Source organism: Brachypodium distachyon, chromosome 3 (assembly GCF_000005505.3).
Source record: "Brachypodium distachyon strain Bd21 chromosome 3, Brachypodium_distachyon_v3.0, whole genome shotgun sequence".
In the NCBI taxonomy this organism is placed as follows: Eukaryota; Viridiplantae; Streptophyta; class Magnoliopsida; order Poales; family Poaceae; genus Brachypodium; species Brachypodium distachyon.
Genome location: NC_016133.3, coordinates 5,894,838 through 5,919,965, shown reverse-complemented (window position 1 = coordinate 5,919,965; position 25,128 = coordinate 5,894,838). Strand labels below are relative to the sequence as shown.

Here is a 25,128-nt window from a genome sequence, read left to right as displayed (position 1 = left end):
GGCAACGAGCTTGGTTTTCGGGGTTCCGGCAGCCCCCTGCTCACAGCCAAGGATGAGGAGACAATTATGTGCACCTGGAGTAGGAGACAGAAGCATTCACAGACAGCAAAGCACAATAATTACCAATGCAACACTTATCTTTATTCAACTTTGTGCTAGCGGATTACAATCGGCCTTGCCCGGCTACGCTAGCTTAAAGAGGCACGCTGCCGTAGCGTCACCCGTGGGTAAGGCGCCACCGTTTCACGGGTAGAACTTGCGTAGGTGCCCAATGTTCAACTATTGGGCACCGGCAACACTTCTTCGGTTTCCAGCCGGACAGCCCTCGGTCTGGTCACCTGCACTACCCAGAAAGGGTCTTCCCAGATTGGAGTCAACTTGTTCCCAGCCTTCGTTCCTTGTATCCGGCGCAGGACAAGGTCTCCAACCTCGAGCCCCCGGGGACGGACTCTCTTGTCGTGATAACGACGGAGTCCCTGCTGGTAGCTTGCAGCTCGTACAGCAGCCCGGCATCGAATCTCCTCGATGAAGGTAAGGTCATCAATCCTCTGTGTGTGTTGGCTCTTGTCGCCGTACGTGCGTACCCAAGGTGACCCATACTTGAGCTCGAGGGGCAGCACAGCTTCTGCCCCGTAGACGAGGGCAAACGGAGTTTGACCCGTCGCCCGACTCGGCGTGGTCCGTAGTGACCACAGCATGGGCTGAAGTTCTTCAACCCAGTGTTTCCCGTGGCCTTTGAGCTTGTCAAAGGTTCTCGTCTTGAAACCCCGCAGCACCTCTGCGTTGGCTCGCTCAACTTGCCCATTGCTCCTCGGATGAGCAACAGAGGCAAAGTGAATCTTAGTGCCCATGTCCTCGCAGTAAGCTCGGAACACCGCACTAGTGAATTGCGTGCCGTTGTCGGTGATGATGCCGTTAGGCACACCAAACCGGCACACAATAACCTTGAAGAACTTGATGGCTGCCTGCGTCGTGACGGCTCGGACAGGCTCCACCTCGACCCACTTTGAGAACTTGTCGATGGCCACAAGTAGGTACTCGTAGCAGCCAACTGCTCTCGGTAATTTGCCGACGATGTCCAGCCCCCAGACCGCGAACGGCCACGAGGACGGGATGACTTGCAGGGCTTGCGCTGGTTGGTTGCTCTTCTTGGCGTGAAACTGGCATGCTTTACAGGTCTTGACTAATTGTTCGGCATCGGCTAGTGTTGTCGGCCAGTAGAAGCCGTGCCGGAATGCTTTCCCAGCTAGTGCCCTGGAGGCCACATGGTGTGAGCATGTGCCTCGATGTATATCTTTCAGCAACGCGCGCCCTTCCTCCTGAGGCACGCAGAGGAGCATGACTCCGTTAGGACACCTCCGGTAGAGTTCTCCGTCCACCAGGGCGTACATTTTAGCTTGCCGGGCTACTCGCTCCGCGGCAACGTCTTCCTCCGGGAGAGTCCCGTCCTTGAGGTAGCGAATAATATCCGTCCCCCAGGGTGGTGGCTCCCGGCTGGTGTATGCCACCAATTTGGCGGCATAGTCCCCTGCAGCTGCAGAGTCACCTTGAGTTGCTGGAGGGGCTTCCCCGGCAACTGCCTTGGGGTCGACAGAGGGCTTCGACTACCTCTGCACGAACACCCCAGGAGGCACCATGCTGCGTTCCGTTGCCCATTTGGACAGTTCATCCGCAACAAAGTTGTCCTTGCGCTTTACGTGCTCAAATCGAAGTCCTTTGAACTTGGACTCCAATTTTCGCACTTCCTCCACGTACGCTGCCATCTGGGGGCAGTCATAGTCCTTGTTTACCTGGTTGATCACGAGTTGATAGTCTCCGCGAACAACCAAGCGCTTGATGTCGAGGGCGATCGCCGCGCGTAGCCCGGCAAGTAGTCCCTCGTACTCTGCCATGTTGTTGGTGGAGTTGGCGAAGTCGAGCTGTATCACGAACTTGACCTGGTCTCTGGTGGGCGACTCGATCACCACTCCGGCACCGGCGCCCTGCAAGCAGAAAGCGCCGTCGAAGTACATGACCCAGTACCCTTCGTCCAATCTGCGGGAAGGCTTGCTTCCGGCTCTTCTTCCTCTATGCCTGTCGACGTCCACTCCGTGACGCAGTCAGCGAGAGCGGTGCTTTTGATGCTCTTGGTGTTTGCGAAACACAGCCCGAACTCCGCCAGCTCCATTCTACACTCGGCCACCCTTCCGGTGGCTTCGCGGTTGGTGAGGGCCCTCTCCAAGCAGAACCCCGACTCCACCGTGATGCTGTGCGCCTGAAAGTAATGTCGCAACTTCCTTGAAGCGAGCAGGATCCCAAGCAGAAGCTTCTGGATCTGCGAGTACTGTACCGAATCCAGGGGCAGAGGAGGTAGCCGGGGGTTCCTCTGGCTTGCCGGGAACACCCTGCCCTTCCTCCTCAGCCCCCGGAACTTGCTCTTCTCTTTTGGCAACGAGCACGGAGCTCACCACCTGGTCCGTCGCTGCCAGGTACAGCAGCAACGGCTCGCCCGGCTTTGGGGCGACGAGGACCGGCGGCGACTTCAGGTACCTCTTCAAGTCCTGGAACGCCGCTTCCGCCTCGGGAGTCCAATTGATTGGACCGTTCTTTCACCTTGAAGAAAGGCAGGGCTCGCTCGCCCAGCCTTGAGATGAAACGCCCGAGCGCCGCAACGCACCCGTTGAGGCGCTGGACGTCTCTAACCTTGCGGGGTGCCTCCATCTTTTCGATCGCTTCGATCTTCTGTGGGTTGGCTTCGATTCCCCTGTGAGAGACCAAGAAGCCCAGCAAGTGTCCCGAGTCCACGCCGAACGTGCACTTCTCGGGGTTAAGCTTGAGCTTGACCCTGCGGAGGTTGTCAAATGTCTCCTGCAGGTCGTTGACGAGCGAGTCCCTACGTCGCGCCTTGACGACGATATCGTCCATGTAGGCCTCGATGTTCCGGCCTTGCTGGGGTCCCAGACACTCGCACAGTGTGTGCTGAAATGTCGAGCCCGCATTCTTCAGCCCAAAAGGCATGCACGTGTAACAGTAGCAGCCAACCGGGGTGATGAACGTTGTTTTCTCCTCATCTTCGACTGCCATCTTGATCTGACGGTAGCCGGAGAAGGCGTCTAGGAAGCACAAAGACTCGTAACCCGCTGTAGAATCTACTATTTGATCGATACGGGGTACAGGGAAGGGGTCCTTAGGACATGCACGGTTAAGATCAGTAAAATCTACACACATTCGCAATTTATTTCCAGCTTTAGGGACTACAATAGGGTTTGCTAACCAAGTAGGGTACAACACTTCCCTGCTCTCCCCGTTATTCTTGAGCTTCTGCACTTCCTGCTGGATGAAGTCCTTGCGTTCTTGTGCTTGCCAGCGAACCTTCTGCTTGACGGGCCGCGCGTCCGGCCGCAACGCCAGCCGATGCTCAATCACCTCCCTCGGGACTCGGGAAGATCTGACGGCTCCCAAGCGAACACCTCGGAGTTCTCCCGGAGGAAGGCGACGAGGGCGCTTTCCTATTTGTCACCGAGGCTCGCATCGATGGAGACGGTGCGTGCCTCGTTGCCGGCATGCAGGGGCACCTTCTTGACCTTGGTGCCCTCCTCCTTCAGCTTCGTGCCCTTGCTTACGCGTGGGCCGGAGCTGGAGCTGCCCCCGGCATCCTGCCCGAGAGCGGCTCGCGCTTTCTTCTGTGCGGGTTATTCACCCGCAAGTGGATCCTCGCTCCTGGCAACGTTGTAGTCGCCGGGATCCGCCACTGCGGAGGTCTTCACGACCTCGCCCACGCACCAAGCAGCGTCCTTCAGGTCGCACTTGATGGAGAGAACACCGTATGTTGACGGCACCTTCATCACGCTGTAGGCGCAATGCGTTTCCGCCATGAACTTGATCAGCGCTGGCCGACCAATGATCCCGTTGTACGGCAACGGGGTGTGAGCCACATCGAAAATGATGTGCTTAGTCCGGAACGCTCCCCGAAAACCGAAGGTCACCGGGAGCGTGATTCGCCCCATGGGCTGCACCACTCCGGGGTTGATCCCCTGGAACGGATCGGTGGGCTTCATCTACTCCAAGGGGAGCTGAAGCTTTTCCACCAGCTTGGCGGACAGCAGGTTGAGGCTTGCCCCGCTGTCCACCAGTACCTTGGTCACCGTCATGTTGTTTATGATCGGTGACACTACGAGGTGGAGCACCCCTGAACCCAAGGGACGGATCGGGTGATCGTACGAGTTGAAGGTGATCGGCACATGCGACCACCTCAACGGCTGTTGCGCCTCCATGCTGGGGAGGAGGGCACAGACCTCACGCGTGAGCCACTTCATGCCGGCGTGAGACGTGAGAGCATACGCTCCCCCGTGGATGCAGGCGACGTCACGAGGCTCCTGGAAGCCGGGCTCGTCGGCGTCGTCGGTGCTGTAGACATCCCCGTGCTGCTCCGCGCGAGGCTTGTTGCGTCCCCGGGGAGGCCGGTCCTTGCCGCCGCGGGCCTGACCGCGACCCCCCGCGGGTTCTCCTTTGTCGCCGCCGGCTGCGCCCCGGCCTGCTCTGCCGCAGGGGTTGTTCGGGCAGTTCCGGTAGAGGTGCCCGATGTCCCCGCAGTTGAAGCAAGCCCCGGCAGCGCGGCGCTCCTCGTGGCGTTGCTCGCGCTTCTCCTTGATGGTTAGGAGAGTGCGGCAGTCTTGTTTGTCGTGGGTGGCGTTGGTGTGGATGGGACAACGCGCAGCCGTTGCCGGCTTACTGTCCGATGCTCCTGCCGACGCCGCCTTCTTGGCGGGCCTCTGGGGAGCCCCCGGCTCCGCGGCAAGCACTTGCTTCCCGCCCCGTTTCTGGGAGCTCTTCTTCCCGGAGCCCTCTAGGGGGTTTGCCGCTACTTTGGCGGCAAGCTCGGGCGCCAAGCGCCCTTCCTCGGCCATCGCGCACTTGTGCGCGAGAACGTAGAGATCCCTTGTGGTCCGGATCCGGTGCGTGTTGAGCTTCTCACGCATCTTCGGGTCGCGGACATTGATGGCGTACGTGTTGATGATGGCGGCCACTTCCGCCTCAAGGATGGAGTAGGAGAGGTTGGAGAACCTGTTGGTGAAGTCCCGCAACGTCTTCCCCTGTTTCTGCGCGACCGTGTGCAGTTATGCCATGGTTCCCGGGCGCTTGTAGCCACTCTAGAATGCGTCATGAACTGCTCGCGTAGGTCAGCCCAGGAGGCTATGGACCCGGCAGGCAGGTTGAGCAACCAAGTCCTCATCGCTCCTTTGAGGACCATCGGGACCAGTTGGCCCTGATCTTGTCGTCGGCGCCAATGGCGTGCATGCCCAACGTGTAGGTCAGGAGAAAATCCTTGGGGTTCACGGTCCCGTCGTACGTCCTGAGCGTCGGCGCTCGGAACTTGCGGGGCCACGTCACCCGGCGCAGCTCGCAAGTAAACGCGGCGCAGCCATCCTCGGCGCCCATGGGAGCATCCTCCTGCTCCTCTGGGCGCTGGTGTTCTGCCTCACGCCGGCGCCGGCGCTCCAAGCGCTGGCGGAGGTCTTCCTTCTGGCTGGCGTTCAGGACACCTCGCACGTCACCCCGTGTAACGGTCAGTGATGAATCCAAGGACCCCACGGGATCCTCGCCTCCTTGCCCTCCCAGCGGGGGAGGGTGTTCTCCGTGCCCCGAGACACGGGGCGTGTCTCCACGTCCCTGGTTCTGCCCCCGGCCTAAACCAGCCGGGGCGCCCTCGCTTCGTGCAAGGAGCGCAAGGAGCGCGTCTAGCTCCACACCCCATGCTTCGTGTGCCGCCGTGCCTTGCGATGGCTCGTAGCGCACCATGACACACGCGGCTATGATGGCTTCCGCTGGGGGCTGGGCGGGAGGCTGCCGATTCTCCGACCGGCTGCCCTCCGCCCTGTCACCTGGCGCCCTCGGGTGAGTGGGGCAAGACTCCGTCGGCGTCGCATGCGACGCGCTGTGCTCATGTCGCAGCTGCCGCTGCGCGTCTTCGGCCCACGAGTGGACTCGTTGGCCGGCGTGTGCGGCATTGTGGCCGCTCGCGCGGCTGACTCCGGCGCTGGGCGCCGCAGGCCCCCTCGGCCGATTGTGTACCGACGGCCGAGGAGGTGGAGGTGGCAGCTGCGGCTGCTGCTGCTGCCGTGGAGGGGACCCCTGATCCCCTTGTGCTTGTGACGCGCACGCAGCGTCATGGGACCGAGTGCGCATGGCGAGAGTGTCACGCAAGTCGACCCGGGGCTCGTCTGCCTTCTTGGGTGGCATGGCGAGCTAGTCGTTGAAGATGTCACGGACCAAGAAGCCGGTGTTGACGATGATGACGCCGGCGGTCAACCGAAGCTTTCTGCACGCGCCAGGTAGTCGGAGCACGGTCTCCGGCACCGGGGATGTCGAGCACCCCCTTTTTGGTTCGGTGGAGGGCGAGGTGATCACTCCGGCGATCGCCAGCGTGGCGATAGACATGAAGTGTAGACACAAGAGTTTTACCCAGGTTCGGGCCACCTGGAGGTGTAATACCGTACTTCCTGCTTTGAGTTGTATTCACAAGTTTGAGTGCGTACGGATCACCCGGAAAGTTTCCGGGTTGGCTACTTAGGTGAACGTTGTGCTATGTTCTACTCACTAGGGTTCAAACTGAGCTGAACTAAACTCTTTGACCGGTGGCATTGGTCCTTCTTTTATAAACACAGGTGCCAATGCATGCAACATGACACGTTTCCTAGACACGTGTCACAGCCACACGGAATACACTTTTACTCATCCACGTTGGACGCCATGCAGCGCCCGGTCCACTGTACACGGTAGAAAAAATGGTTCTCAGGGTAGCCACTCTAGCCTTGCTAAGCAAGACAAGGCCTGCTGATAAGACTCATGTCGGTGCATTAAATGCACTGCGCCCACCGTCTTGTCCTATCTTCACTGCTCTGCGGGTCCCGCCTGCATGCCTGAGCGCGGGTTGCTGGGGTGCACCTTCCCGGCTAGCGCACCGGCTAGTCGCCGCGAGGCGTTCCTTCAGCTTCCCAGGACTGGGGTTCCTGGGAGTATCTTCTACTCGGCCCTTAGCTTTAGCTTCACTAGGGGTCGTCTCCTCAAGGCAGGCTTCCCAGGCTCGTCACTTCCCGAGAGTCCTTCCTGATGGGGCTTCGTCACTTGCGACCCACGTGTCCCGTATCATTGGGACCCCGTGGGCCACTGGTACGACACCTAGGGACTAAACGAAGGGTTACCCTTGCACTGGAGACTTCAAGTTCGCCGCCAATTTGTTGAGTTCCGACTGCATGAGGCAAAATACACTACTACAAAAACATTTATCAGTAAGGGTCAAAAAACTATATCAGTAACGAGCAGGCCGCCCGCCACTAACTTCTTGTCAGTGATGAGTTTATCATCAGTGACGAGCAGCCCACCCGTTACAGATGTCCACGGTGGAGCCGTTACTGATATGAATCACATCAGTGGCGGTCAGCAAATGAGCAACCGACTGTGATAGAAGTTTTGCCAAAATAAAATAAAAACAGGCCACAGGCCCGAATCTTCTATTCAATAATCAAAAATCAAATAAATTAATCTAATCACAAATCAAACAAATTAATCTGAATCCGCTGCGTACAGATCCTGTATACAACCACAAATTTCTATACCAATAACAACAACCTAAATCAACAAATCAGCGGCGACGGGAACCCACGGGCTTTGTCTCCTCTGCGGCGGCGCCCTCGTTGACTGCGAGGGAGAACAGAGGGGCAAGGGAGTGAGAAGGGAGTGAGGGAGAACAAAGGGGCAAGGGAGACAAGAGAGAGGGGAGAATGTACCGGCGGCCGAATCCGGCAAAGATGGCGGGGGCGGCCAGCACCGGAGGCTGCGCTCGCGCCATCCTCCGCGGCGGCAGCGGCCGACGGTCAGGACCCGAGGCGGCCCGCGCCCGCCTCCTCCGCGGCGGCGGCTGCCGGGACCCAAGGCGGCGCCACGCCCAACTCCTGCGCGACGGCGGCGGCGGCCAGGATCCGAGGCGGAGGCGAGTGGCCGGGGCCGCCGTTGGGGCTCGCGGCGGACAGCGGAGGCTTGCTGCCGGCTGGCCGGGCTCGCGGTGGGGACGAGCAAAAGAGAGACGGGGAAGAGAGAGCAAAGGGATAGCAGTGGGAGAGGGAGTTCGAGGGAGAGAAATGAGGTGGTGGCGGCGACAGTGGGAGAGAGTTAGGGAGTGGGTGGGGATTAGGGTTAGCCTAGGGATTTTTATAGCCTAAGGATTGGGTTGGGCCTTAGATGGGTTGGCCGGCGCCCCTAGAAAAGGCATTAGTGGCGGGCATGAATTTATAGCCCGTCACTGATGAGGCCATACAAGATATTTTTTTTATTTTTCTGTTTCATATAATATATAAATATTTTGTATAACTAAATTGGTCTACAAGTTTATAATAATGTTCAAGTTTGTGTGAAAATTGGATAAAGGCCATTTGGAACCATATTAAGTGTACTTGCTTCACAAAATACCCCTTTTTTGCATTTCAAAAATAGAAAATCATTTTTTATAACCAAAAATTTGTAGAACTCTTTGGCAATATTGTTTGTCATGACAAGATGCACCTTTATGCAAAAAAGTATACATTATCATGAACTATGGCATAGAAATGGACAAAATTTCTGTCATTTGGCACAAACCATAAACTTGAAGTGTGGAAAATAACAAGTTTGTACTACATAGTTCATTTTTCAAATGCTAAGATATGATATTATTGTTCCATCATGTTAAGCAAGAAAAAATAAGACTTAAGCAAAAAGAATCACATTTTTCTGATTTTTTATGAATTAGTAATGATTATTTCAGTCTTTAAGGGTCTCCAGGGGTCATCAGTGGCGGGCCCAGATTTAGAGCCCGCCACTGATGTGTGTTTTTGTGATTTTTGTATTTTTTTTCACATTGAACCTTTAGTGACGGGCCTATTGACATGCATTAGAGACTCTACTACAAGCAATTCATGGGGAAAAATTACCCGCCAGGCACCCAGGACAGGCCGGCATCCATGGCTACAGGCAGGCGATGGTCCAGCGTGAGGGCGAATCCTTCACGGTCGGCTGCTGCGAGGTGGAGGAACGGCAGGGCGGCAGAGGGAGGCGGTCTTGGGGGCGACGGAGCAGGGCGGGCAGCGGCGGGAAGCAACAGCAGCAGCGCGGCCGCACGGAGGCAGGAGGAGCAGCAGTGCTTGATGGGAGAAGCTAGGGGTCTTCGTGCACCCTGGAGAAAAAAGAGGAAGAGACCGTTCGTGCTCTGGAGAAAAAGAAGCCAAGGGAAAAGAAAATAGTAAGGGTAACATGGTAATTTAACGGGTGATGGAAAAGTCAACTTTCCGTTTTTGGACCGGCAGTGTGTTCCAGGAAATGGCTACAAAATTATAATGGTACCCAGCAAATCCACAATCGAGCAGTGTGTTTGGACAAAGACCACAAAATAACGGTGTTCCCTGACCAATTTTCCCATAAATGAAGGAAGGAGAATGGGGCACGGTCGCACGGAGGAATAGAGGAGTGGGTGTGGGTGGCAGTGGCACTGGTGGAGTGGATCGGAGGAGGCTGCGGCTGGATCGGGAGGGGATGTGATATCGGTAGAGAGAGGGGCATCTGAAACTTGTGTTTTTAGAAGGTGGGCTCTGGACTATAGCTGGCCAACAGGCCGGGCTCTGGACTCAAACACGGGACCTCGAGTGCACAAGCAAGCAGCCTAACCACTTGAGATCGTGTTGGATTGTGTCTCTCTAGGTTTTCCACGAGAGCTCTGCCCTCGCCGTCACAGTTGAAGATTTAGTGTTCCTCTCACCTCCGGCCGCCATCTTGGCGCTTCGAGGTGGGGGAACCACGGTTCCTTCTAAGATTATCTAGAAGTGTTTGCATATTTCAATTGTTTGGTTCCGATCAGCGGCGCAATGGCAGAGATTGCGATGTCGTCGCGAATAAAGGTATTCTGATTCTTCCTCTGCTATGATGCTGCCTCAACGGGCGTTGCTGCGGAGCCAGAGATTTTTAATCCCCCGTGGGTTTAGTGTACTTGATCTTGTGTATCTTGAGTTTGTGTACTCGCAGATCCGTTTACACGTATCTGTTGAGTTTTTGTTAGTGTGTCATGGTGTTTTTGTTGGTTTTATCTTTTGTAATTTTGGAATACTTCTAGCGTTCCGACAAAGATCTTGCTGTTCGACAAGATGCACGTTTAGGGGATCATCCCCGGCCCAAGTACGTTCAACGCTCATGGCTTGCATCGTTTTGGACGAGCGACTTAAGGGCCTTTTTGAAACTTTTGAAGGTAGTTAAGTTCGTGCAGGGATACCAGTAACGATGTTGCTGCTACAGTCTGATTGCAGTCTCTATGTTAAAGCCTCGACAGAATTTCATGTTGCAAAATATGAAAGCCGTGTCCTTTCTCTCTCCCCCGTACCGCCTGCTTCTTCTTCTCTTCACCACCTTCCCATCCTCCCCGCCTTCGGATCCAAGCAGCCTCCAGAGGCGCAAGGGCAGCAGCAGCTCGCGGCGGCGGGGAGAAGCGTGCGGAGCCACAGCAGTTCGTACCTCTTCCTCCACCTTCTTCTTCTGCCTCTCTCTCTCACTCACTCACTCTCCTGCCGACAGACCCCGAGCGGCAAGCACATGCGGCCGGAGGCGGAAGCCAGCACTCCTAGCTTTGTGACGGCGGGAGCAGCGAGTAGGAGTAGTACAAATATGAATGTATCTATGCTAAAAAACGTCTGTATACATGTAATAGAGAGTCACTTAATATGGTAACGAGGAAGCAATAGTTTGGCAGGAGAACTTCAACCCATGGAAAAGCTGGATCGATGGCATTTGGCAGGAGGGACTTCCGAGCACACCCTATGTCCCACCCTACTAGTTTTTGTTTTCTACGTTGCATATTTAGTTGGTCTGTCACGTGTAGGTGTGTTGAAGTTGCCGAATTATAACATAGCTGTCACATGTGCAAGTGGGTGGGAAAGCGGGCCGGAGGGCTGACAGATTTTGTTTTAACTCCAACTAGTGGTGACCTCGACGATCCCCTTTAAGATCCCATCTTCCGTTGCTCGTTCGATGCACAAGTCCAAGCTCCACGCCAGCATCACCACACAAGAAGTAGAGCAATGGAGGACCTCGTGATTGGCTTGGCCAAGTCAGTGGTGGAGGGGGCGTTGACCAAGGTCCAGTCGGCGATCGAGGAGGACGAGAAGCTCCGGCAGAGAGCGCAGAGCAATCTGGCGTTCATGACTGTGGAGTTCGAGATGATGCAGTCCTTCCTCGACGTCGCCAACAAAGAGAGCGGCAACAACAAGCTGGTGGCGACCTGGGTGAGGCATGTCCGCAAAGTAGCCTACGACGTCCAGGACTGCATCGAGCTCGTCATCCATATGGACGACAGGCCAAGCTGGTGGCATCGGTTGCTCCCGACCTGCTCGGGGGAACCGCTGCTGCTAGACCAGGCGGTCGCAGAGATCGAGCAGCTCAAAGCCAGGGTTGAGGATGTGAGCAAGTGTTACACGCGCTACAACCTCATCAACGACTCTGGCTCCAAGCTCGTCATGCTGCAACCACCGGCGTCCAGAGCTACGGCGGTCAACATGCTCATGGAGGCAAGGCACGCCACCCAAAGGCAGCAGGGTTTGGGGGATCTCACGCAGTTGATTACAAAGAGAAACAACGACTTTCAAGTTATCTCGGTGTGGGGGGCAATCGGCGACCATGGGACAACATCCATCATTCGGAAGGCCTACAATAACCCAGATATCTGCCGAAGCTTCACCTGCCGTGCCTGGGTGAAGCTAGTCCATCCTTTCAATCCTGACAAGTTCGCCCGGTCCTTCATGGCTCAGTTCTATGCAAACTCTTCCCAAGCTCAAGGAGGGTCCGTAGGTGTAGAAGTGCGAAGGAAGATGAAGGCCAACCAAGAAGATCTCCTCAATGAGTTCATGCAACAAGTCAACAGGAAGAGGTATCTAATCGTTCTAGAAAATCTGTCCAACATGGTAGACTGGGATGCTATCAGGACGTTCCTTCCTGATAAGAAGGATGGCAGCCGGATCATCGTCTCCACACAGCAATCCGAAGTAGCAAGCCTGTGCGTCGGACATTCTTACCAGCTGTTGGAGCTCAAGCAATTCTCGCCTGAGCACTCTGTTTGTGTCTTTTTCGAGAAGGTAAGCCTGAAGCACCATTAATTACTTTCAGTAAACCTGTTTTCTTTCATTGTTAATTTACATTGCCCAGCATTTTGGACACTGGTTGACTTTTAACCGATTCTTATTTGAAATTTGCTTATATGGAGGAAAAGGAAATAGGAGGGAGAAAAGAACCGACTCTTCGTAAAAAGTCAGACTCTTAAGAAAAGAATCGATTAACAGTCAGTTAAGAGTCAACATATTTAACATCATACATCATCACATATAATGCTAACAAACCATTTATAGTAAGGGTAAAAACACAACCTATTACATGTGTATTTTGTTGTCGATTCTAGATGATGTGGAGAGTCAATGCCGAATCTATCATTGCGGATACCCTAACACTCTCTCATTGCACGTGTTTGATCGTTACTTTCTTTATGATGAATGAAGATCATTTTAGCAAAAAAATCTACTCAATTTCTGTATATGCAACCCTTTACAAAACAAATAAGTCAACAAACAAATCGGTGCTTGATTTTTCTCCATATTCCTCATGTAATTAATTTTATGATTCATTTGGGCTCCCTCCAATCTCTCCTCAGCTTGACATTACCTCGCCCACTAGGATAATAACATTAAAATCTTTTACCTAGAAATAACAAAATTAGGGAGAGAAACAATGATCACTATATCATCTTGTTACACAGTTTCCCTTTTGTTAAATTGTACCTCTCGCTGCCGTTGGGCGGACCATGAGGCAGCAGGAGCCTGACTCCAATATCCTAAGTATGATGAAATGGAGATACGAAGGTTATTTACGGCGGCTGCTCGTGATTCTGTAACCATCATGCCCGACGATTGTTCCTCATGTTGTCTATATGCCAAATTCCGAAGGCAAGAATCTTGACACATTTTGTAAACCGACAATCAAGAAAATTTGTTCTGCGTTCCGAAGGCAAAATATTGACAAAGGTTGTAAACCAACAATCCAGCAAATTTAGTCTGTGTTGGTTTGTTCCTTTTGCAAGCCGTGTTTTCAACTGGCATGTTGGGATAGTTAAATACCACCAGGTTTCAGTTTGATGAAATGACTTGTAACAACACACCAGCAATACAATTCATGGAAGGTAAACAGGCGTAAAAAATAAATAAATCAATGTGCCTTTGTAGGATGCAACATTACACTATGCCACTCCATTATTCAAGCATAAAAGTCACCACAGTTGTAAAACTACCGAAATTTCCTTTCAAAATTGAAAAAAACCCTGATGAGTTTTAGATGTTTTAGTCGAACAAAGGCGGTTAAGAAATCTGGGCTCTTGACTGAATATATCCTGATAAAATTCTTAGTACAGATACAACTTTCTAGCCTGCACAACAAAGTATCTACCTGGTTTACCATCAAAACAAAAAAGGACCCCGAAAAACATCCACACCTACCATAATCTGCAAGATAACTGTGGTAGCACATACGAAACAAACTAACCTAAGTCAGCAAATGCAGTACCTAGAAAGAGCCAAACTCATTAATAAACATGCCCTCGTTTTTTACAAGATGGTCAAACAGTGGAGTGCAAATTAAACAGAGCCTGCAATTCAAGTAATTGGCAGTATGTAAAACATAAACGTTTGCTCAGCTAGGCAAAATCACAAACAGATGGTGACCAATTAATTATATACTCAAAAAATATGAAATCAAGCACACGAAGGATCTCTACAGATCACATGAATCAGAAGGAATAGATGGAATCAAACATACGAAGGATTTGCACGCATCACACTGATCGGAAGGGATCTCACCTGTTGAGTGCGGGCGGGAAGCTGGGGGGCAGTACAAGACGGAGCGGCGTGGATCGGTTGAGAGGTGGTTGTGCGCATCCACCATCGCGCCTCAACGAAGAGGTGGTCACGCCCCCTCCGGCGAGCTCGGCGTGGAGGCTTCGTTCCGCGCCCTGCAACAGCCCTCGGCGGGGAGAGGGGCTCCGGCGGCCAGGACGAGCGAGTAGATGGGAAAAGGAAGGAGGAGACGACGTGCGGCGGCTCGTGGGCGCACGCGGGCAGCAGCGCCGTGCGGTACTCAGCTGTAATTTAATACTCCCTCCATTAATTAACTTCCTATCCATCTAGACGGGAGTATATTGGTACAGATAACATTAAAATCTTTTAACTAGAAAATGTGGACAGGCTAATTGTACAATGATTAATTATTCATTGCAAGACGGAAACTCGGAATGTGGAGAAACTTTTAGAAAACTTGTCTATTCTACATGTACACATAAAAATTAAAAGTATTTTTCACACAAAATAGTTGAAACTTTAGAAGTTCGGCTTGCACTCATTTTGCAATATATAAAAGTCTGTTACTTCCATCCGGATTTCATAAGACATGCATTGAATTTTGTGTTAAATTTGACCAACAATTACACAAATTTTGGATATGCCAATTTTGTTCCATACAGCCGAGCTATATGGACAAAACAAAGAACAAATGATCTTGTTTCAGACTCATGTTTATACAAAAATATACAAGTATCTGCAACATCCCAATGTCAAGGGCCAGTTGAGACACTGAATGTTAGATCTGCACACAAAGAATGAACAGTACACAAAATGGGAGTTATGTGTGTGTTGGTTCATCATTTATACGTGACATTGTATCAGTATGCGGGGGATTAACTTGTGTGCATATCTGACCAACATCACCACATTGTACAAATGCGATTCAACTTATTTCTGTTCATCGTATGTGCATGACTTGGGCACCTGATTTCTGAAAATCTGATCTTGTCCGAGTCATGGTGTCAGTTGATTTATTTTTTTTACCGCCGTTCTCACCAGTTTCTTATTTCCAGGGTTCTCAAGGTCAGGCTTCTCGTGATAAAGGCAAGGACAACAAAGGTGGCACGTCCAAAGGGTCCAGTGACCACCTTTCCTCTGACGACAAAATGGAAGCAGCCCGTGACTGGATGTTGAATCATGCCCTTGTTGAACGCGGCTCGGAATTGACTGAACTTCGTAAATATATAGCTATGGTACGTATCAACTCTTCGCAAGTAACGTCCGTGTGGGGCATGCCTGGCGTTGGGAAATCAGCTATTGTGAGAACTTTGTACTACGACAAAATGCTTGGCAGTGACCAATTTGTCAAGTACGGTTGGGTGGATGTATCCCACCCCTTTAATCTAAGGGACTTCTCAGGGAGTTTACTTCTGGGCTTTCATTCAGAATCTCACCAATCCAAGGATGCTGCATATCGTGTTGCAATGGGAATCACAGACCCCATTGAAGAGTGTCGTAAGTTTCTGAGCAACTATCGGTGCTTGGTGGTTATTAATAATCTGCAGTCCACTGAAGAATGGGACTCGATAGAAAATAACTTGGTATCTCGGCCATCTACAAGTGTTATCATTGTTGTCACAACTGAAGCAAGAATTGCCGCACACTGCGCACATAACAAAGAAGATATTTTGAATGTCAAAGGTCTAGAGGCTGACGCAGCATATTCTCTCTTCAAAAAGGAGGTATGCTTACTTATATTCTCTGTTTCCAATTCTAATTTTGAATTCCAGTTGAGATAATCCTTTTTGAAATCATTTGGTGGAAACTTGAAAGAATCCTTAAAACTTAAAATTAAGTTTAATATGTTAGAACACGGTTTATCCTCCCATCATTATACGGATACAATTTATACGGATTTGCTAGTTCTCAGTTGCCTGAGATTTGTTATTTCTCAGTCGACGGCCTGATCCGTCGGATGAAATGTCAAGATTCGTGCTAGTTTATGCAACGACAGATCAAAGATAAAGACGTAACGACCCATGTAACACAGCAACAACATGTTGGCCCAGTGGCTAGCTTGGTTTGGCATCGGTGGAGGTTGTAGGTTCGAGTTCTTGGTATGCCTTTTTGCTGTTTCTTTTTTTTTTCATTTTCGTTTTTTTTTTGTTTGTCTTGACTTCTTTTTTTCTATTTTGTTTTTCTTTTTGATATGCACATCTAGTGTCAAGCGTAGGACAAGTTGCATGCTTTTAAATTAATAATGACGCAAGTTGTTGGCATGTTTTTTCACATCTTTTATTTTTTTAAAGAACTGCACATTTTGAGTTTTCAGATTTTTTTTTTAGTTGCAACTTAGTGTCTTTTCATAAATTGCAAGGAAATTTCTGGATAGGCGTTTTGCAACTGCAATTTAGTTTAATACTACATCCGATCCTAAATTATTGTCGTAGTATTACATGTATCTACACATTTTTATGAATAGATACATCCATACTTGGAAAAAATTTAGACAAGAATTTAGGATCGGAGGGAGTAATTACAACTGCAATTCGTCTGCTTAGTTTTTGCAGTTGCAACTTCGCGTGTTTTCATAAATTACAAGCAAAAATTGTGCCGTGAGCTTTTGCAACTGCGACTTAGTTTAATAACCACAAGTGCAATTTTTGTGACTGAATTTATGTTCCTAAAAATTACACACACACAACACACGCATGCATGCATGCACACACACACCACGCATGCAGACGCACACACCATGCATGCGGACTAGCCGTGTTCTCGGTCAACTGATCCCTAGGGACTCCCTAATTCATATCATACAAACTGAATCTGACTTGACTGATCTGTGCATCCGAATCTGTGTTTAATTAGCATATATTGCTCTACATGTATGGACTCGATACATATCTGTGTTTAATTTTGGTTCCCGTGCGCTAGGAATCCCTTTTGATCTTTTCTGTTTCCAAAATCACATATTGAAGTTTCTATAATACAACACTCTAAACTGTATGGTCAAAAAGAAAAAAACTCTAAACACCTTTGAGTTATTTTGCATCTGAATCATCATAATGACATGGAATACTAGTTGATGTTTTCATTTTGAGAAACACCTTTTTATATGTTGGTAGAGTTGTGGGTGCATGACTCCACCCATCAAGATTTAAATCCTTATGCTCACAATCATGTTGCAAGGGTTTTCCTTACACTCTTTCCATCAAAAAAGTTGATGCTTCCATTCTAATTAAGCTTCATTCTTAAATTGTTTGTGCAATAGGTACAGAAGAAGAGTCAGTCAGACTCACTACCTATTAGGGACCTTCCGGCAGACCTACAAAAACGTTATTGTCTTTTTGATGGGAAGCTAAAAGAACTTATTTTACGGTGTGGCGGACTTCCCATGGTAATAACTGCTATAGCTGGCTCGTTGGGCACCGATTTGACCGAGAGCAAATGGAAGGACAGTATAGCCTCTCTGAACGAGGGATTTATGAAAGAGCTGGAGAAGAAGGCACACTTCGATAGTCTACGTGGTCTATTCAGCTGGATGCATTCCTATGTTGGTAACTGCCCGGATATTCTCAAGCCATGCATCCTATATATGTCAATTTTCCCCCCAAATCAGTGCATTCGGCGCAGGCGTCTGGTAAGGCGGTGGATCTCGGAAGGCTATTCCAAGGAGAATGACAACAGGTCTCTGGAGGAATACGGGGAGGAGTTGTTCTCTATGCTCGTCAATATGAGTATAATCCAGCAGCCGCCACAGTCGGTCACCACCGCATCAGATGACACACGGATGGTCTTGTGCCAAGTGAACAGATTTTTGTACGAGTACATCATCTCACGGCGAAAGGAAGAGAATCTGGTCTTTCAACTGGGGCACGGTCGCAATCTGTCCACCCAATGCACGTGGCATCACCTTACCATATGGAAGGAGTGGAACAGAGACCAGGTTGTGTTCGAGAGCATCAACTTGTCACGGCTGCGGTCACTGACAGTGTTTGGAGAATGGAAACCGTTCTTCATCTCTAAAAGTATGAAGCTGGTTCGAGTGCTTGATCTGGAGAATGCAACAGGTGTAAAGGATGACGATCTCGAGAATATGGTGAAGCTTCTGCGTCGTCTCAAGTTCCTCTCATTGAGAGGATGCCGTGAGATCTGCAACCTGCCAAGTTCAATAGGTGATCTGAGGCAGCTCCAAAGTTTGGACATCAGGCACACCACCATAGTGGCCCTTCCAGGGAACATCACCAAGTTACAGAAGTTGCAGTATATTCGTGCCGGCACCATCGTCCAAGCAGAGCAACCATCAACACCGTACCTTTCAGTATGCCGGGTTCCCGGGATCTGTGGACGTCGTCGCCTAGTCGGTGCTAAGGTGCCTCGTGGGTTTGGGAAACTGACGGCGTTGCACACACTTGGTGTGGTCAATGTTGGTGCTTCAGCCTGCAAAGGCGTCCTGAGACAGCTCAAGAAGCTAACACAGTTGCACAAGCTCGGAGTATCAGGCATCAATAGGAAAAACAGCCGGAAGTTCTTCGCTGCAATCTCAGGTCATAGGCATTTGGAATCCTTGTCAGTGCGGCTCCAAAGGGGCAGCCAAGGTTGCTTGGACGACATCTCCCTGCCTTGGGAGAATCTACAGAGCCTTAAACTGTATGGGCTTGAAGATAAGTTGCCACTATCGAGACCCCGTTTACCTGAAGACCACTTGCCTCAAGATGTAGTGAGCAACCAGGTTACCAAGCTCACAAAGTTGGTTCTACAGATGGACATTTTGAAGCCACGGGGAATAAAGTTCCTTGCCGAGCTACCAAACCTATGTATTCTGCGCCTTCGAGTCAAGCAGCCCAGCCTCCATTTTTTTGTCAAATTGACTGGACACGAGTTGCCCATCTATGAAAAGGTCAAGATCCTCGAGATTGCGTGCAGCTCCAGGTTACGTGTCACTTTTGGATCCAAAGCAATGCAAAATCTTGAGCTGCTCAAGCTTGACTTCAGCAGTGGGTCGCCAACATATCAGCTTTCTGGCCTGAATCATCTATGTCAACTCAAGGAAGTGTTCCTTAAAGGTTCCAATGATGAAACACAGAAGACAGGTCTGCAGACTCAACTTGAGAATCACCCATATAAACCTATTGTGAAGCTGGAGGAATAAACATGTCCGTCCCAATGAATAAAGAGCTCGAGACGCTCATTTCCCTTCTCCCTTTTCATTTTTTCCGATACATTTACCAGTTTTCTACATAATACATTTGTCTTTGCTATTGAAACGCCTGTCCGTGACTGCCTTGAGCTGCAACCATCATGCCAGCAAAACCTGAAACGTACGCTTGCCTGCTTCTTTGTGTAACCTATTTTGTAGTCAGGCCCTGATCTTCGTATTGATTCTGTCAATCTACTCCCCTGATCTGTCGCTGCTAATCGAGTTTTTTTATCGATCAGCTCAATCGTTTATTATTGAGTTTTTTTATGGTACCTACCTTATACTGCTTGCAAAGAAGTGAGCAGTATATAAATCTTGAGTAAAATACACCGTCCATGAACTCGGTAAAAATGAACACTTTAGTCCACGAACTCAAAAAACGCACACTTAAACCCCTAAACTGGGACTACTGTGTCACTTTAGTCCAAAAACGGTTCGGCGAGGCTTAAACATGCCACGTCGGCTTCGGCGACCCCTTCACCGGCGTCCTCTCATCAAATTTGAGCATTGTGAACTTGATAGCAACCTTAGGCGAGACGGTGGCGGCAATAGCGTGGTTCTCAGGGCCCCAGGATCCCTGTCTGGGCGCGGCCGCCTTGCCCCTCGCGGGCTGCTCAGGCATGGTGATTTTGCAAAAAAAAAATCCTAAGAAAATCTAGTAGCAGCCCGCGGTTCTGGCCGAAGCCGACGTGGCGGCCACATGGCGTGTTTAAGCCTCGCCGGACTATTTTTGGACTAAAGTGACACAGTAGTCCCAGTTTAAGGGTTTAAGTGTTCGTTTTTCGAGTTCGTGGAGTAAAGTGTTCATTTTTGTCAAGTTCATGGACTAGTGTATTTAACTCATAAATCTTCATGATTTACTCAGGGCAGAATAGATATTTCCTATCTAAAAAGAATTAAGCAGTCCAGGTTTGTTCTTTTATCTTCGTGACTAGCACTCGTGTTGGGCTTCAGCCTATTTGCGCTCTATCGTATGTTCCCGTCCACCCACGATCGTTACCCTGGCCGCCGCCCCACGTGTAATCGACCTCGCCGGCCATAGCAGCTCGTCGCTGGGGATACCGTGCTCCAAGAAACTACTCCGTAGTTCGAACTTCAAATTGGATAAATCATGAATATATATACTAGTTGTTTCTGATCTGCTCGACCTGACGGACTTGTTCATGGTTTTGGTTTTGTCGCAGAGGTAAATACATCCGGGGTCCTATTTTTATTATTGCGGTGTCAGTTTAGTCCTAAAACTATGAAACTGGACATTTTAGTCCTAACTTTATGATAAGTGGTGCATGCGAAGTCCTAAGCTCGCTCGGACGCGTCTGACTCACCTGCGTGGCACGCTGACTGCGAACACGTCGGCTCAGGGGCGTTTGGCACGAGTTTTGCAGCCGTGGCGGTTGGAATTTTTTGCTGGTTACAGGATTTTTTTTGCCGATATGGTTGGTGGATTACAGGATTACACTGAATTAGAACTACATTTTGTAAGAATCTGCCAAAGATTGGTGGTCGACCATATCGATCGGGGAAAGTAAGACGAGGTTAGGAGAAATCAAACCATTCTATTCTAGCCAGGGGCTCGCTTATACTATATTGGGAAGACAATTTCATTACTACAAAACAGTGCATATGTGACGACGCCCGTCACTGATGACCGTCATCAATAACGAGCCTTTCGTGCCCGTCACTGATGACGCCTCATCAGTAACGGGCCCGGGAGACCCGTCACTAACGGTTCAATGCGAAAAATAACAAAATTCAGAAAAAGACATATCAGTGACGGGCTCAATATCTATGCCCGCCACTGATGACCCCTGAAAACCTTCGAAGATTGAAAAAATCATAACTAATTCCTAAAAAATCGGAAAAATGCGATTCTTTTTGCTATAGTCTTAGTTTTTCTTGATTAACATGATGGTATAATAATATCATATGTTAACATTTGAAAAATGACTTGTGTAATACAATTTTGTAATTTCCCACAGTTAAGTGTATGGTTTAAGCCAAATGATCAAAATTTTGTCCATTTCCATGTCCTCATTCATGATAATGTATCCATTTTTTGCACATAAGTGTATATTACCATGCCAAAAAGCGTTGCCAAAGAAATGTGTAAAGTATTCTTGATTATATCTTGTTATTTTCCATAGTTGAACTTTATGTTTTATTTAAGCCAAATGACCAAACTGTTTCCATTTCTATGCCACATTTCATGATAATGTATCCATTTTTTGCACAAGAGTGCATCTTGTCATGACAAACAATATTGCCAAATAGGTTTACAAATTTTTGGTCAAAAAAATGATTTTTTATTTTCCAAATACAAAAATGAGGTATTTTGTGAATCACTTGTACTTAATATTGTTCCAGACGGCACTTATCCAATTTTCAAAAAAAATTATAACTTGTTTCAATGCTAATGTCCAAAGATATTGAATTTTATAGCTTTATAGATACTTTTATGTGTTTCAAGCCAAATGACCAAAGTGTTATATAAGATTGATAAATGGTGCAAGAAATGGGGTGATTTGTGCGTGTTTTGTGACGCCGGCTTCTCAAGGACACAGTGCCGCCGCCCGCCGCCGCCAGTGCTCCAGGCCCCCCGCGCTAATGCTCCTCCGCATGCCGGTGGAAGAAGGTCACCGGATCCGGTGCCGACGAGGAGAGAGCGAGCCGCTACGAGAGATCGAGAGAGAGTGAGAAATAAGGGGAATAGAGAACCGAGAGAGAGGAAGGGGGCATACCTGAGATCGACCGGCCTGGCCCGCGGCCGCCGGATCCACCGGCGTGGAGGCCGAGGCGGCCCGATCCCGGCCCGCGGCGACCGAATCCGCCGGCGAGATAGAGCCAGTCCCCCCCGTCGGCGGCGTCGTGGTCGAAGAAGAGGGAGGCGATGGCGGGGCCGAGCCCGGCGAGGAGGTCGTGGAAGTGCGGCGGCAGCGGTTTGGGCGGGGAGGAGGCGGGCCGGAAGGCGACGGGCGACGGGGAGGAGGGGCGCTGGGCCGCTGACTCGGGGAGGGAGGAGGGAGGGAGATAGAGTGCGGCGGCTGGGGCAGGAGAGATGGGGATGGGGGAGATAGTGGGGGAGAGGGGCTGGCGCTGCTGTGGAGGAAGCGAGAGGGGCGTGGTGGAGGGAGGAGATCGGGGAGGAGGGAGGAGATCGGGGTGGAGGAAGGAGAGAATGGGGGCAAGGAGGAGATGTGCGGGAGGAAGGGGAGCTGGGGCTTTTATATGGCGCCCTCCAAACCCTAGGATTGGGAACGGACTGGGTGTTTCGGTCCAGCATTAGTGGCGAGCTCTAGCCCAAGGCCCGTCACTGATAAGTGCCATATTATTACTTTTAGTTTATTATATAATATACAGTTATAATATATAACTAATTTTGTCTATAAGTTTAAAATTACGGTCTACTTAGTATGAAAATTGACATATGTCATTTTGAACCATATAAATTGTACTTATTTTTTTTTTATTTGTGTATTCGGGGCGGGCTTGTGACCGGCCTCATTTTTTTTTATTTTCTTCTAATCCATATCAGTGTCGGACGTGTAGCTTGACCGTTACTGATGAGAGACCTCATAAGTAACGGGTGGACCGTCCGTTACTAATGTTAAGCACATCAGTAACAGAAAGTTAGTGACGGGCGGTCCGCCCGTTACTGATACACTTTTTTGACCATCACTAATGAGTCTTTTTTAAGCAGTGTTTGCATGCGTGGAACCGAATACATACTCGATGCTTTGTCGCAATGTTGTTGCAGGAGCCGAGTTTATTTAGTTATTTGCATCAGCTCGATGCGTTAATACACCTGTACATTTCGTTAAAAAAGGCTGAAGAATCTAGGCAATCGATTGCAGCACAATGCAACATCAAGCCGCCACGGTGTTGTTCCAACGTTCTTCGCCTCCACCGCCGTGCCCGAAGGTTTCGAGCAGCTGCGTGAGCTTCTCGTACGAGTCGCCTCCTTTCTCCATGGCCACGCGAGCTTTCGACGCGTACTCCCTGGCCTTCTTTCTCCTCCGCTCCGCCTCCTCCCCTCCACCCAGGAGCGCCAACACAGCGCGCGCGACGTCTCCCCGCAGCACCGGCACGGTTGTTGCCGCGTCGTCGTACAAGATCATCACGGGCGCCGTGGCGCCGACGGGGACGCCGACCCCGAGCACGTCGACGGCCAGCTGCTCGTTCAGGAACTGGTCCGCGAAGTGCGGCCACGTCACCACCGGCACGCCGTGCGCGATGGACTCTATGAGGGAATTCCACCCGCAGTGCGTCACGAATCCCCCCACGGCGCCGTGCGAGAGGATGGCGAGCTGCGGCGCCCAGCCGCGCACCACGAGGCCCCGCCCCGCCGTGCGCGCCTCCAGGGCCTCTAGCCATGGCGTCACGTCCGGCGATGCCAGCTCCGACTCCTTCACCACCCAGAGGAACGGCGCGCCGGAGTCCTCCAGCCCGTGGCCGACCTCGAACAGCTGCTTCGGGAGCTTCCGCGTGACGCTGCCGAAGCTCACGTAGACGACGGAGCCGGGCGCCTGCGCGTCCAGCCACGCGGTGATCGCGCTCTCGCTGACGCCGACGCCGGGGTTGGATTTGACGAGGCAGAACGGGCCGAGCGTCCACACCGGCTTGCCGAGAGCAGCCTCGTAGCAGGCCACGGTCTCCGCCTCGAGGTCCAAGAAGGTGTTCACCACCACGCCGTCGGACGCGCGCATGGCCGCCATGGCCTCATCACGCAGGTCCTGGCACCCGGGGGAGGTGAAGAAGCCGCGGGCCCTGGCCTTGGCCACCGTCACGGGCACCGGCATCCCGGGCACGACGTGGTGCGAGCACGGCGACTCCTGATCGCGCAGCCCGTGCGCGTCCGCCAAGAGGTCGCAGAGCGAGAAGAAGCACGACGGGCCGTGGAAGAAGAGCCGCGGGACGCCGAGGCTGGCGGCGACGGAGGCCGTCCACGGGTTGCACCAGTCGGAGACGATGCAGCTCGGGCGCGGCACCAACGCGCGGACGTAGGCCTCGAACGGCGCCGCGAGCTCCCGGAGCGCGAGGAAGAAGGGGAGCATCTGGGTGTTGTCGGCGATCTTGTCGGCGTTCTGGCAGTCGGGTGGCAGGCCGAAGCGCGCCGGCGAGAAGGATAGCTCGATGATCTCCAGGAGGAGCTTGGGCTCTGCGCGCGCGGCCTGGTCGGCGACGCCGCGGAGCCGCCGGGCGTTGACGGGTGTGGTGAGCAGGCTCGCGCGCGCGCCGCGGGACGCCAGGAGCCGCGCGAGGTCGACCATGGGGATGAGGTGGCCGTGCGCCGGGAGAGGGACCAGGACGAAGTGCGGCGGCGCCGGCGCTGCCGGAGCTGCTGCTGCTGCGAGTGCCGTCATTGCGGACGCACTCGTGCAACAACGTCGCGGTCGCGAGTGCTGCAAGGGGGGCGCAGGTTCTGAATAGAGAAGTGGGTTCTTATTGCCCACTTATTAAGGCTCCGTTTTAGGAACGTGCAGATTTGAGCTGGCCTATCCATGATTTGCCGATTTTTATATTAAAAAGACTTGGTCAAATTTTTATGCTTTTGATCTGCATCCATCATCACCTTCAATCATTCCATATAAAATTAGTGCCAAGTTACGAACTAAAATTTGCACTAAACCTTTCACTAAAGTTGTGTACCTTCAACTAGCACAAGATTTAGTCGTGTTCAATTTGATGTGACCGAGATTTCTATGGTCTATAGGCAACTGAGAATTCCAGAAAAGGGTTCGAATTCATCCACAAGGCTCGTGCCGCACATTAAGGTTTTTCAAAAAGTTACTCCCTCCGTCGCATATTAAGTGACGAAATATTATAGTTATATGAATTTACACTCTTTGGGTGTAGTACCTCCGTTCCATAATTCTTGTCGGAATATTACATGTATCCAGATGCTTTATAAGATTAGATACATTTATATTTTGGTAAATTTGAGACAAGAATTATGAAACGGAGGGAGTAGATACATCCATATTTGAGCAAATTTGAGTCATTTAATATGAGACGGAGTGAGTACGTGGCTACAAAATTTCGTTGAAAACATGTGCA

The 25,128-nt window shown here is 51.0% G+C and overlaps 2 protein-coding genes and 1 long non-coding RNA gene across 3 annotated transcripts; 1 reads left to right on the top strand and 2 right to left on the bottom strand.

The window, feature by feature from the left end:
- Positions 1–10,986: 10,986 nt before the first annotated feature.
- LOC100835112 (putative disease resistance RPP13-like protein 2) lies at positions 10,987–19,265 on the top strand. Its single transcript, XM_003571053.4, has 3 exons — positions 10,987–12,125; positions 14,945–15,613; positions 17,146–19,265. The coding sequence occupies exons 1-3, from the start codon at positions 11,076–11,078 to the stop codon at positions 19,024–19,026; spliced, it is 3,600 nt and encodes a 1,199-aa protein (XP_003571101.1). The 5' UTR covers positions 10,987–11,075; the 3' UTR covers positions 19,027–19,265.
- On the bottom strand, positions 12,319–14,202 carry LOC112271779. The gene is made up of 2 exons (XR_002965183.1): positions 12,822–14,202; positions 12,319–12,741 (listed from the first exon to the last, which is right to left on the bottom strand). It is a non-coding gene; the product is annotated as an uncharacterized LOC112271779 (long non-coding RNA).
- Positions 19,266–22,753: 3,488 nt separating the features above from the next.
- LOC100834807 (UDP-glycosyltransferase 73E1) lies at positions 22,754–24,517 on the bottom strand. The gene has a single exon (XM_003571052.4). The coding sequence runs from the start codon at positions 24,432–24,434 to the stop codon at positions 22,938–22,940; it is 1,497 nt and encodes a 498-aa protein (XP_003571100.1). The 5' UTR covers positions 24,435–24,517; the 3' UTR covers positions 22,754–22,937.
- Between the last annotated feature and the right edge of the window lie 611 nt (positions 24,518–25,128).